General features: G+C 39.4%; 1 protein-coding gene across 21 annotated transcripts in view; it reads left to right on the top strand.

The window, feature by feature from the left end:
• SORBS2 (sorbin and SH3 domain containing 2) overlaps positions 1-12,658 on the top strand; it is a 337,321-nt gene that overhangs the window by 305,100 nt on the left and 19,563 nt on the right. For 9 of the 21 annotated variants that reach the window (XM_034647578.1, XM_034647577.1, XM_034647579.1 and 6 more), the window contains 3 exons: positions 2,958-3,072; positions 3,157-3,285; positions 5,559-5,762. In XM_034647578.1, the coding sequence (XP_034503469.1) occupies positions 2,958-3,072; positions 3,157-3,285; positions 5,559-5,762 (448 nt within the window). Of the gene's footprint in view, positions 1-2,957; positions 3,073-3,156; positions 3,286-5,558; positions 5,763-9,579; positions 11,020-12,658 lie in introns of those variants that run through there. The other 12 variants (XM_034647566.1, XM_034647573.1, XM_034647572.1 and 9 more) reach the window with 6 other exon arrangements.

Genomic DNA, 12,658 nt, shown 5'->3' with positions numbered 1-12,658 from the left:
TTGTATTTAAAAAAAACCCTAAACCCCCCCCCTTTTTTTTTTTTTTTTTTTTTTTTTTTTTTTTTTGATGAGATGAGAAACAACTGCTTTGTTTCTACTACACTCTAGTTCCTATTACTGCTCTTTGGATGTGGTGTGACGATTTGTATGAATCATGCCAACTTTACAAAATAATGACACAGACCATGTAAATTTCATTTCCTCTTGTGACAGGCAATCAAAAGCTTTTTGAAATGTATGAAACCCTGAGGAATGACAGGGCATATAACACAGGAAAGGTATCCACCCTTTTTATGAAAGCTTAATAAAAAACAAACTTAGGGAGAAGATGATATGCAGTGCTCAGGGAAGTGTTTAGGGTGTTAATTGTGTCGCTGGATTTTGTTTGCTCCAAGTGCCAAGCCTGACACCATCCTCCAAGGCCATGTCCTCATTGCAAAAGCTCTGAGTTAGCAAAGGTTCAAGGCTTGTAAATGGCACAGCCTTTCTGAATGGTTGTCTGCACCACCCCCAACTTTCATGAAAATCTTCCTAGACCCATAAAATCGAATTGCGTAAGCCTTCAGAGAAGTCGATCCAATAATCACCCTTGGAAGCCATCCCCTATTTTTTGGAAAAAAAAAATTAAAAAATGTTTCCCACATACCATAAGTAAACTGGTCTGATTGCAGCTTAATCATATTCCTCTCATTCCGTTCTCAGGAAATATAAAGAGCAGCCCCCAGTGTAGCTACTGTATTTGACAGAAAAATCGAGGTTATGGACGACTCAAGCAGCTTTAAAAGACTCCCACACCCAGAAGCACTGAATGTCCCAGAAGGGCTCTTAATGAATAGCTAGCTGTGAGTGCTTTTCGTGCCTAACATCTTATCAATAAGAGACAGATAGATGTATCTGTTTTAAATAAATATCTGTTTTAAAAGCTATTTTTCTTTACCCAATGCAAAAAGTTTAATTTACAAAAATACAGCTCAGTAACTCACTCAATGTAATGTCTCAATTGTTAAATAGGAAAGAGAGATAAAATGTCATTTCCGAGGGTTGTCAATGGCCGCTATTCAAAAGGGTTAGGGAAGGGAGGAAGCCATAATGGGGCTCAGAAACTCTAGGTCTGAGATGAGAGGGACAGAGTTTTGAAAACTGATAAGTGAGATTTCCGTCCTTTATCTTAAAGCCTTCAAAATTTTAAATACAAGCTTTTAAAAATAGAAAAGATTTCTTTTCATATTGAAAAGAAAAAAGTTTTCTCTAATTGACATTTAAAAACAAAAAGCTAAGCCTACTAGTCTCCTTTCCAGAAACAAAACACACCTGGTACGAATAAAACTGTTGGATGATAAACATTAAATATTTTGCTTTTTGTTTTCTATATCAGGCACTTGCATAAAAGGCACTTGTATTTGAATGTAAGGCTCTGTGAATCTCCTTTGTCTTTAGGGTTACTGAAAATTTAATGCACTTTCAATGTGAATATTTTAGCACTTCTAATTGTGCAATCATTCTTTTAATATGCAACAGCTTTTTTCCAATTAATTCTTTTAATCAATGAGAAATATTCTACATCTGATATCCACCTGTCTCTTCATTATCTGTTCAACACAAATAAATGACCCAACTCCAGATTCTGAACAAAACAATGCAGAAGATTCAAGAGTGGGAAGGCAGATGTCTAGGAAAGTGGGGCTCTTGGGAAAAGATAGGAAATGAGTGTCCTCCAACAAAACATAATTATGGAGGCAAAAGAACAAACAGACACAACTCCCTGGATAATGAAGCTGTGAAAAGCAGATGCAGTTAGGATGAGCCGGTAGGCATGAATTATCCAAAATAAGGAATGTCTTTAGAACTTAAAATTACATACCCACATTTACCTGCTTAGGAAAGAAGCTGGTAAATAAGCTTCTTCTCTGAAATAGCCCAGTTGGAAAAGCATAGTTAGTGTCTCAAAAATATTTTTATTTTTTAAAAACAAGGGACACCTGGGTGGCTCAGTCGGTTAAGCGTCTGCCTTCAGCTCAGGTCATGGTCCCAGAGTCCTGGGATCGAGTCCTACACTGGGCTCCCTGCTTCTCCCTCTCGCTCTGCCTGCCACCCCTTGCTTGTGCTCTCTCTATATATCAAATAAATAAAATCTTTAAAAAAAAAAGATCTAGGGGTGCCTGGGTGGCTCAGGTTGTTGATAATCTTAGGGTCTTGGGATTGAACCCCACATCCAGGCTCTGCACTCAGTGGGGAGTCTCCTTCTCTGCCACTCGTGCACATGCGCTCTCTCTCTCTCTCTCTCAAACAAATGAATCTTTTTAAAAAGGTATAAAGAAGGCAACAAGAAATCTGTGCATGTCTTTACACTTAAAACATGTTTATCTTTGTGCTCCATTGAAGAATAAAAGATCTTTTTCTTTATGCAAAATACATTCCTTATCAAGACATTCCACTTAAATGACTCATAACCAGCTTCAAGGACCCATAAATAAACATTTTTCTGGTGATGGCCCTTTTGAGCTAAAGCTAAATATTTATTTTCCTTATTGTAAGCTTGAGGTCATCAAAAGGAGACGGAAAGAGGAGTCAAGTACCTGGCTAACAAGCTAATCAGCTTCAGGACAAACAAAATCAATGTAGAACTTTCCTGCCATTATGCCAAGTGTCACCACTCCTCTGCTATAAACTCATGAACAGCAGTCACCTCCCCTGCCTTTAAACGTCACATGCATCTGCCTGTGATTTCTATCAAATGTGATGTTTATACCTGTTCTTTTTTGAAACCACTGCTGAAGTTACAAGGTGATCAGCGAATTCTAAGAGTTTGCAAGGAAAATGCATATGTAACAGGGCTCAACAGATTATTTCATATCAACTGTATATTTCTCAGCCAAATGCAGATCAAGTGAGAGTGTTGATCTGAAGGGTAATTGCTCTACGTCAGGGAAAAACCCACTGAAACCTGTCTCTTCCAGGGAGCTGTCATTTAAGAAAGGAGATACTGTCTACATCCTCAGGAAAATAGATCAGAATTGGTATGAGGGAGAGCACCATGGGAGAGTGGGCATTTTTCCGATCTCATATGTCGAGGTGAGTCCTTTCCTTTCCCTCTTCTGTGGTTGTTGCTTCCAAAGTCACCACAGATCAAGAATAAACAACTGTTTTCCTTCCTAGAAACTCATACCTCCTGAAAAAGCACAGCCTGCAAGACCACCTCCCCCAGCCCAGCCTGGAGAAATTGGAGAAGCTATAGCCAAATATAATTTCAATGCTGACACAAATGTGGAGCTATCGCTGAGAAAGGTACCCTGGGTGTTTTCTTCAACAGTGCATTTTGAAAGGCTATATATTTTCAAAACTAAAATAGGCTACCTTTTTCTTAGACATTTTTGTGTTTCCCCCATGTGCTACAAAGGACTCTATAAGGCCACCCTGAGGCACATTACCCACCTCTCTGTGTCCTTCCAGATGAGGTCCCCTGTGGGACACAAAGCTTCTCAGAGAGACCTTCCCTCCTAGGCTTAGCATGGCAGGCTCCAGATCCTCTCCAAGGGGCGCCTCGGGCTGAATATCCTGGAGCTCTCTGTGTGGAAACTTCAAAAGGAAAAGCACTTTCATGCACCTCAAAATATTGTTGTCCTGCTGCCTTATTATTCAAATTAAAAAAAAATGTTCCAACATTTAATTTTATCTTGGAATCAAGGAATAGTCCTAACACGATGAAGGTACTTCTCCCTTACAGAGTCTTTTTGAGGAGCCATTAGTGCAGTGCTGTTCCCTTGATCAACCCTCTCTAGGCCTCATGACTGACCCAAATTTCACTAGCAACCTATCCAATTCTAGTAGCTCTTCTTAATAATATCACAAAGAGGGGCACCTGGGTGGCTCAGGGGTTAAGCGTCTGCCTTTGGCTCGGGTCATGATCCCAGGGTCCTGGGATCTCAGGGTCCTGAGATCCCAGGGTCCTGGGATTGAGCCCCGCATCGGGCTCCCTGCTCAGTGGGAAGCCTGCTTCTCCCTCTCCCACAACCCCTGTTTGTGTTTCCTCTGGCTGTCTCCCTCTCTGCCAAAAAATAAATAAAAATCTTTAGAAAATAATAATAATATTAGAAAGAGCTCCTTTGGACTTGCAACTTTACACAGTGAAGAAAGAGCAAATGAACAATTTTCATTCTGTGCCAAGCAATCGTGTTCATTTGTTTGAGGCAACCACAAGTCTGCACAGAGCATGGGCTAGAGAGTCACACGCAGGGTGGTTCTCGAACCTCTTTTGCTATGGGGGAAGTCCTTAGCTGGGAGCAAGGAAGGGGAATCCCACTGTTCTTACCCTGGCAGAACCTTCTCATTCTCCCTTCTCTGCCCTGGTTCTGCATCATCAACCGATTCTCGTCCATCCTTCAAGCTGCAACACAGCTTTCCATAAACCAAACCAGCTTCTGTTTCCTAGTGAAAGAGAAGCTTCTGCCAGTGCCATTTATAGCTCCAGCAACAGCCTAGCAACAGTGGTGTGTGACCAAGAAAATCAGTACAATTTTAGAAGTAGGGAGATTTCCTTTTCTTCAGTATGTTCTGCACGGTGGTGGTGGCGGTGTGGGACAGGCTACAGGAAGACTTGCACCTTGAGTGCCCCTGAAGGAGGCCTCCCTACTGCACTGAAGCTTCGACTGCGTGCCCCCTGCGGGGCCCCATCGGCAGCCTAGACTTCCATACCACCTGCTGGGTGCGCCTGCAGAACTTCTGCCATTGAACCACATTTGCCTCTTTATTTCGGGGCCACACGTGGCTTCAGGTTGAAATTTAAGCTGGGTTTTGTGTCATTGGCATGATCACGGCCGGTAGCAGGAATGGCTATTATTGCTAAAGCCAGGGGTTCTGTAAAAATGTTTAATGACCACTGTGGCATGGCCGCCAACCAGTGAGAATGGGCAGTGGTGCTAACGCCATGTTGATGCATACCAGCTGGAGGTCAGCCCTGGCCACAGCTCAGGGTGGTCAAGGGCACTCACTGTCTTTGCCCCGTCCTGCTAGCCTTACTCTTGGCTGCTACTTACCACATGTAGATTGAGGAAGCGAAACAGCATGCCGTTCAACTTCATCCCTCCAGGGGTCGATTTCTGCAAACCCATTTCAGACCGCTAGCACGGCATGCTGAGTTGCACTTTTCTAAAGCTCTTCCTACAGAAGGTCATTCCCTTGAATCTGTCAGTGATAGGATAACGCTACTGTCAGTGGGATTTTCCCGTTAAACTCTTCTGCTTTTGAAAGAAACTTACACAAGTCGTTTGACACGTTCCCAGTGCGAACATGTGTAAGCCCGTTCCTATTAACCAGGCATTCCTAGGGGAGATTCAATGTCATGAAAAAATGATGAAATTACATATATGGTGATAATCTGTAATTTGGGTGTGAGCTCAGAGACTTTATTTGTATTCTGACAAAAACAAACAACAACAACAACTGGCGGTATCAAACTTTCCCCAAATGGAAAACTATTGTTTATTAGACAACATTGACAATTACACTCTTTTCGTTGTCACGTCTCTATTCATAACGCATTTTCCTAATATTCATTACAGGGAGATAGAGTTATTCTTCTTAAAAGAGTTGATCAAAACTGGTATGAAGGTAAAATTCCAGGAACCAGCAGACAAGGCATCTTCCCTGTTTCCTATGTAGAAGTTGTCAAGAAGAATACAACCAAAGGTGCTGAGGATTACCCTGACCCTCCAATGCCCCACAGCTATTCTAGTGATAGAATCCACAGCTTAAGTTCCAATAAGGTAAGAAGACCTTCTAGCATATTAGTATAATATTTGGGTAGCCTGAAGTAAGATCATCAATATGTGACATTAGACATTAGACTAGAACATCGTTACCTACTGCAAAGCACAAAATGCATATGTTATGTTTCTAAGTGTGTGCGCCATGTCTAGTCAACACAACTTCTTTTTCTGAGAGGTGCTAGCACAAAGGTTTAATGCTTGATCTTGATAATTTATCTTCAAATTAAAATACTGAAGGAGAAAACATTAGTATCATAAAATCCCATATGATATATACCTATATATATACACGTATATCTGCTTTTTGAAAAATTTTCTAAAGCTTGATTTTTTTCCCTAAAGTTTGATTTTATTTCTATAGATGCGTATTTTACATGGATTATATTTGGTATAAGTAGTATATATAAGTATATGTGGATAGGAGGATCCCAAAATGGTTTATTTCAGCAACACATGGTAATTAAGTTGACAAAATTCTATAAAAGTCTTGAGGTTTTTTAATATAGAAAGAGAGAGAATAAAAATTTTTAATTAAGGTCCATAAGTCAGGTGGTTTATTAGTTTGAATGAAAATGTCATTGGTTATGAGGAGTCCTCCAGTTTATTTTATTAGGTTTAGGATGATTTTATGCCAGATCTACTGTCTCACTTGAGCTGTTAGCTAAAGATAATTATCTTTCTCAATATGTAGTCTAAAAGGGACTTTGCTTCCCGAACCAGTTAATTAGAAAAAGCTATTCTACTCTCTTTACTCACAGTATGAAGTTTTTCTTAATTTTCCATTGAATTATATGTTGTGTTTTTTTCATGGATGGTATTTAGGGATTTTTTCTCCTTCTTATTAACTTTTAAGTGTAAAACTTTAAATTACCAAGGAATTATTCCACTTCCCAACATTTTAAACATTTTGTTTTGCATAATTCATTAAACATTTTGATTGAGATCAAGGCTGGGACATAGAAAAATAAACCATTGAGAGCTAGCAAAATCACATCAACGTATCAGAAGTTATCAAAGTGTGAAGTCATTTCGTATCCAAATGCAAGAAGGCATCCCAGGTGACCCAAACTACTCCTGGAAAATGAGCTTAGAAGGATTTTACATATGTTGATGCTCTAAGAACCTACTCTCTCAAGAGAAGCATTTTCTTTGAAAAGGCATTTGATTTATTCTACTCCTCTTTGAAGACTGGGTTTCATTTGCAGAGTAATTGCTCTCAATCCTTTATCATTGGGTAATACAGTTTGGTACTATCTGATTTTGTCTGATTGATTCTAAAGTTTTCCAGAAGCTCCTTTAGTATGTTTATTTCACTACCAGAGCTTAGTGTTAGGGATCAACATCCTTCTTTCAATAGTTCCTACTGATAAAAAGAAAAGGTCAGAATCTTCATCCATATATTTGTCTTAATTACCATTCAGTCATCTCAAAAGAACTAACAGCTAAATTTCAAAGAGGCCATCCCTTCAAATAAAATTTTATAAGAAATAAGCATGTATCTACAAAGCCTTATTTAACATGTAAGAAATCCTTCCATAATGTCCTAATTAATACTGGCAATGTAATGTTATAGATCACAGGATTTTAGTCTTGATTGTGAATATGATTTAAATGTATTTTCAGTTTCCTAAGCTTTTTCTTAGAACACCAGATTTTACATTTTATAAAAAGAGAAATTTCAGTAATAACTAATTAGTGTTTTATTCTCACTGCTGGGAAGAAAATATGTTGAAAAGTTCATGTCTATAATTTGAAAAAAATACTTAATGGTTTTATCCCATCTGGTAATCTATGCTATGATATCACTGGCTTAATGAAGGAAACTTCTCATAGTCCTAAACTGAATCATTTTCAGAGAAAGAACTAAAGTGAAATATATCCTAGTTTCCGACTGATATTTGCAAATAGAGGAAGGAACTCATTCACTCATGAATCACTCTTTGACACACTCAAATCACATTTCTCAACATACTATCTTTATTTTAGGGGAGATTCAAATGTAAGTTGATACTATTTCTGCTTTTAGTGTAGTGGAGTCCAACTCTAATGCTCTAGGGAGAAAAGATAATTATATGATTTTGTATTATAGGAATATTTATGTTATATAGGTAATTCAGATACTTAATTTCACCATTAGGAGAAAGCAAGTCCATTGTAAAGCTAAGCACTTTGACCCTGTGAACGTGCATACTTCGGACCAGGGTGATAATAGGAGCAGGTAGTAACAGTGACAGTGGTGGTCATGACAATGGTGGGATTTAAAGGTCTTTCTTCCTCATCCGCATACTATTTCTGACCATGAGAGAAAGTGAAAGTGAAAAGTCATAATCTGAAATTTTTACATATTTCACAGATTTTCAAAATCTATTCTGGTGTTCTATAAAAAAGAACATAAAATAGAACACTGGCCAATAAGAAAACTTCTCTAGCCTATCAAAGGAGACTTGGGTAATTTCTGACTTATTAAAAACTGAACACAGACAGGACTTGATAGGAGTGGCTCTCCGTAGTAAGAGACCACATGTGTGCTATCACTCTATATCAGGTGCTCAGCAGTCTTTAGTCCTGAATCTTCCACTAGAATGCTCTCATGAGCTTTGTGACTCTTTGCCTCATTTATCCCACCCCATGGTGACAGGACATCATATTTCCTGTAAAAAAAAAAATAGCTAAATAAATTCTATTAATGCCCCATTCCTATTATAGGACACAGAAGTCAAAAGTTAGGTGGCCCTAGGACCAAGAGTGCTGAGCGCATGAGTGAAGTCTCACCCTAAACAACAAATCTTCCTTGAAGATTCTTTTCTTTCCAATCCCAAACCATTTACCTGGAGAGAATGAAAGTAAAATGCCATCCACCAGACTCTCAAGGCCTCCATAAGTCTAGCACGTAACATTCTTTCTAGTTCGGCAACAACAGATAAATGTCTTAGTGTGTTCCTAGGCAGCACTTCTAGAACTACTTTTAAGGAATTTCCACTAAAATTCTGCTTTGTACAATAGATCCAAAATATAGTGATAATATTAAGATACACAGAAGTATATTTTTGCTTCAGGAGGTTAAGTTTCATAAATTATACTCCATAGGTTTACATAAAGGAATGGGAGTCCTAGCAGAAGTTTACTCCCATTAAGATCACATGTTCCCTTCCTATGTAAACATTTACTTTGGATTTTTTAAACTTTGAAGTAGAAATTAACGTAAGTTAAGTTTGTTCTGATCATGAGTTTCTGTTCTTGAAAAATATTTTTCATTATTTATTCATTTAGAAATGTGTTACTGTATAATGATATAAAAATATTTTATGCCATATGTTATAATTACCTTACGAACATGAGTGAGAAAATTATGGACATTCAAAAGATTTGGCACCATTACAGGAAGAAAGAACACTAAACAAATTCAAGGAATAAGAAAAACTTTCATTATTGAAGCCTTTCATTTTATATTAACATTATTTCAGAGGTATATATGCTAACTCAATATCTGAAGCCTAATTTAAAAAAGCTAATCTATTAAATAAAATCACTTCAGGTTTCACTGTCTGACTTTATAACCTCGATGATGGCTTTATCTTATCCTGACCTCTAAGACCCCTTCCAAATACTAGGAGAGTTCCAGGGTTCAGATAACCTTCTAGCTAACATGCTAATGATTTTATTTAAATTCAGCAAAATATCTTCAAGACCACAGCATAAGATATTTTTATATTTATGACCATACTCTTCCTGCATTTCTCTGTCTCTGTGTTTTGATGTATCATTATTATTTTCTTGGTTTATTTTTTAACCATAATCCCTGCTCATTTCTAAGTTGGCTTCCAGTGAACCAGCCCCTCCTCCCATGCACAAAGCTTCACCTGGCTCAGATAAAGCAGCCCAGGGGTGGTTGTCCCTGACAGCCACATGTCCACCAGCAAACCCTTTGACCCCAACGCCACCTCCTTTTTTGGACAACTTCTTGGATGAATTAGAGAAGCTTGGTGCTTTAACCTTATCAGCTGACCAAGCCAAACCAGATATCCCAAAGGAGATCATCCTTGAAATTAAGGAGGAACCCTCAGTTCTCCTCCCATTGCCTCCAGCTTCTGTACCAGCCAAGTCATCTTCCTCCCTGCTGCCTGTCCCCCACGCAGGGGTGACCTCAGCTGCAGTGGCTTCCGAGGCAATACCACTTCAGGATCCCAGAAAGACAACTCAGAGCAAGTTTGGAGATTTGACAAAAATGGGAAAGGGCTTTGGAGGCCCCAAGAGAGTACCTGAAGTCCTAGGTGATAAGTTTGCAGCCTCTGCACACAGTAGTATGGGTCCCTTGCCCATAAGTCTCCCTGTCATTGGAGAGGAAGATGAGGATATCTGTGAGGGGTTTATGTCAGGCATCCAAAGAGGGCCAAAAGCTCAAGAACCAGATGCTCTGTGGTATGCCCGGGATGGCCCAGAAGAGACACCAAGACTGCACATTGAAGAGGAGGAAGAGGAGAGAAAACCTGCCTGCTTAAAATATCCCGTAGCTACCCCCGCAGATCCTAGAACTCCTAAGGAAGACAGCAATGCAGCAAAAACCAGTAATGAGGTATTTTAATCTTGCCTAATTACCGAAGAACTAACCAGTCTCACTATATTTAGATAGTACAGTTAATCACACTAATAAACATCAATTTGAGCATGGCCCTAGAAGCCTTCCTACTAAGAAACACAAGCACTACATAAATTGGGGGTGGAGTAATGGATGGAAACACGCCAAATTTTAGTAAGACAATGTAAATATATAATTCCATTAGTCATGACTATAAATTCTTATTTAAACAATCTGTAATGTATAGTCTTCCTGATTTTTGTTATTAATAATGATAACTACATAGTTGAAATCTTACTGAGTATCAAACACTATTCTAAGAACTCTTCATCTTTACTTTCCATAACTCAATGAGGTGGGTTATATTATTAGCCCCACTTTAGAGATGAGGAAATTGATACACAGAGATGAGTCCAATTCCAAAGGCAGTTTGAAAAAAGGAGAGAGAGAGCGAGGAAACGAAAAAGTACTTCGTGCCCTTTTAACTCTCTGAAGAGAGTTATGTCTACCAGTTTGTGGCTACTTAAGACTACCAATGCATTTTCACCTTACAAACAAAGAATCTTGGGCAATGATTTTAATTAGTAAAGAGGGAAAACTTCCTAAATCTTTAGCCTGTAAATTTTTCTCTTAAAACAAAAGCAAAAACAAAACTTGATCTCTCAAATATGTTACCTGTAAATTTAAAAAAATATATGATTACTGGCAAAGACTGAAATTATGAAACAAAAAAAAATGTTTTATAACGTGTTACTATGCAAGTCACTTTCCCCCTCTATTTAAACGNTAGAGAAGCTTGGTGCTTTAACCTTATCAGCTGACCAAGCCAAACCAGATATCCCAAAGGAGATCATCCTTGCAATTAAGGAGGAACCCTCAGTTCTCCTCCCATTGCCTCCAGCTTCTGTACCAGCCAAGTCATCTTCCTCCCTGCTGCCTGTCCCCCACGCAGGGGTGACCTCAGCTGCAGTGGCTTCCGAGGCAATACCACTTCAGGATCCCAGAAAGACAACTCAGAGCAAGTTTGGAGATTTGACAAAAATGGGAAAGGGCTTTGGAGGCCCCAAGAGAGTACCTGAAGTCCTAGGTGATAAGTTTGCAGCCTCTGCACACAGTAGTATGGGTCCCTTGCCCATAAGTCTCCCTGTCATTGGAGAGGAAGATGAGGATATCTGTGAGGGGTTTATGTCAGGCATCCAAAGAGGGCCAAAAGCTCAAGAACCAGATGCTCTGTGGTATGCCCGGGATGGCCCAGAAGAGACACCAAGACTGCACATTGAAGAGGAGGAAGAGGAGAGAAAACCTGCCTGCTTAAAATATCCCGTAGCTACCCCCGCAGATCCTAGAACTCCTAAGGAAGACAGCAATGCAGCAAAAACCAGTAATGAGGTATTTTAATCTTGCCTAATTACCGAAGAACTAACCAGTCTCACTATATTTAGATAGTACAGTTAATCACACTAATAAACATCGATTTGAGCANCCATTGCCTCCAGCTTCTGTACCAGCCAAGTCATCTTCCTCCCTGCTGCCTGTCCCCCACGCAGGGGTGACCTCAGCTGCAGTGGCTTCCGAGGCAATACCACTTCAGGATCCCAGAAAGACAACTCAGAGCAAGTTTGGAGATTTGACAAAAATGGGAAAGGGCTTTGGAGGCCCCAAGAGAGTACCTGAAGTCCTAGGTGATAAGTTTGCAGCCTCTGCACACAGTAGTATGGGTCCCTTGCCCATAAGTCTCCCTGTCATTGGAGAGGAAGATGAGGATATCTGTGAGGGGTTTATGTCAGGCATCCAAAGAGGGCCAAAAGCTCAAGAACCAGATGCTCTGTGGTATGCCCGGGATGGCCCAGAAGAGACACCAAGACTGCACATTGAAGAGGAGGAAGAGGAGAGAAAACCTGCCTGCTTAAAATATCCCGTAGCTACCCCCGCAGATCCTAGAACTCCTAAGGAAGACAGCAATGCAGCAAAAACCAGTAATGAGGTATTTTAATCTTGCCTAATTACCGAAGAACTAACCAGTCTCACTATATTTAGATAGTACAGTTAATCACACTAATAAACATCAATTTGAGCATGGCCCTAGAAGCCTTCCTACTAAGAAACACAAGCACTACATAAATTGGGGGTGGAGTAATGGATGGAAACACGCCAAATTTTAGTAAGACAATGTAAATATATAATTCCATTAGTCATGACTATAAATTCTTATTTAAACAATCTGTAATGTATAGTCTTCCTGATTTTTGTTATTAATAATGATAACTACATAGTTGAAATCTTACTGAGTATCAAACACTATTCTAAGAACTCTTCA

Source organism: Ailuropoda melanoleuca, chromosome 18 (genome assembly GCF_002007445.2).
Source record: "Ailuropoda melanoleuca isolate Jingjing chromosome 18, ASM200744v2, whole genome shotgun sequence".
Taxonomy (NCBI): domain Eukaryota; kingdom Metazoa; phylum Chordata; class Mammalia; order Carnivora; family Ursidae; genus Ailuropoda; species Ailuropoda melanoleuca.
Note: the sequence above shows the minus strand (reverse complement) of the source record. Positions and strands in the feature narration are given on the sequence as shown.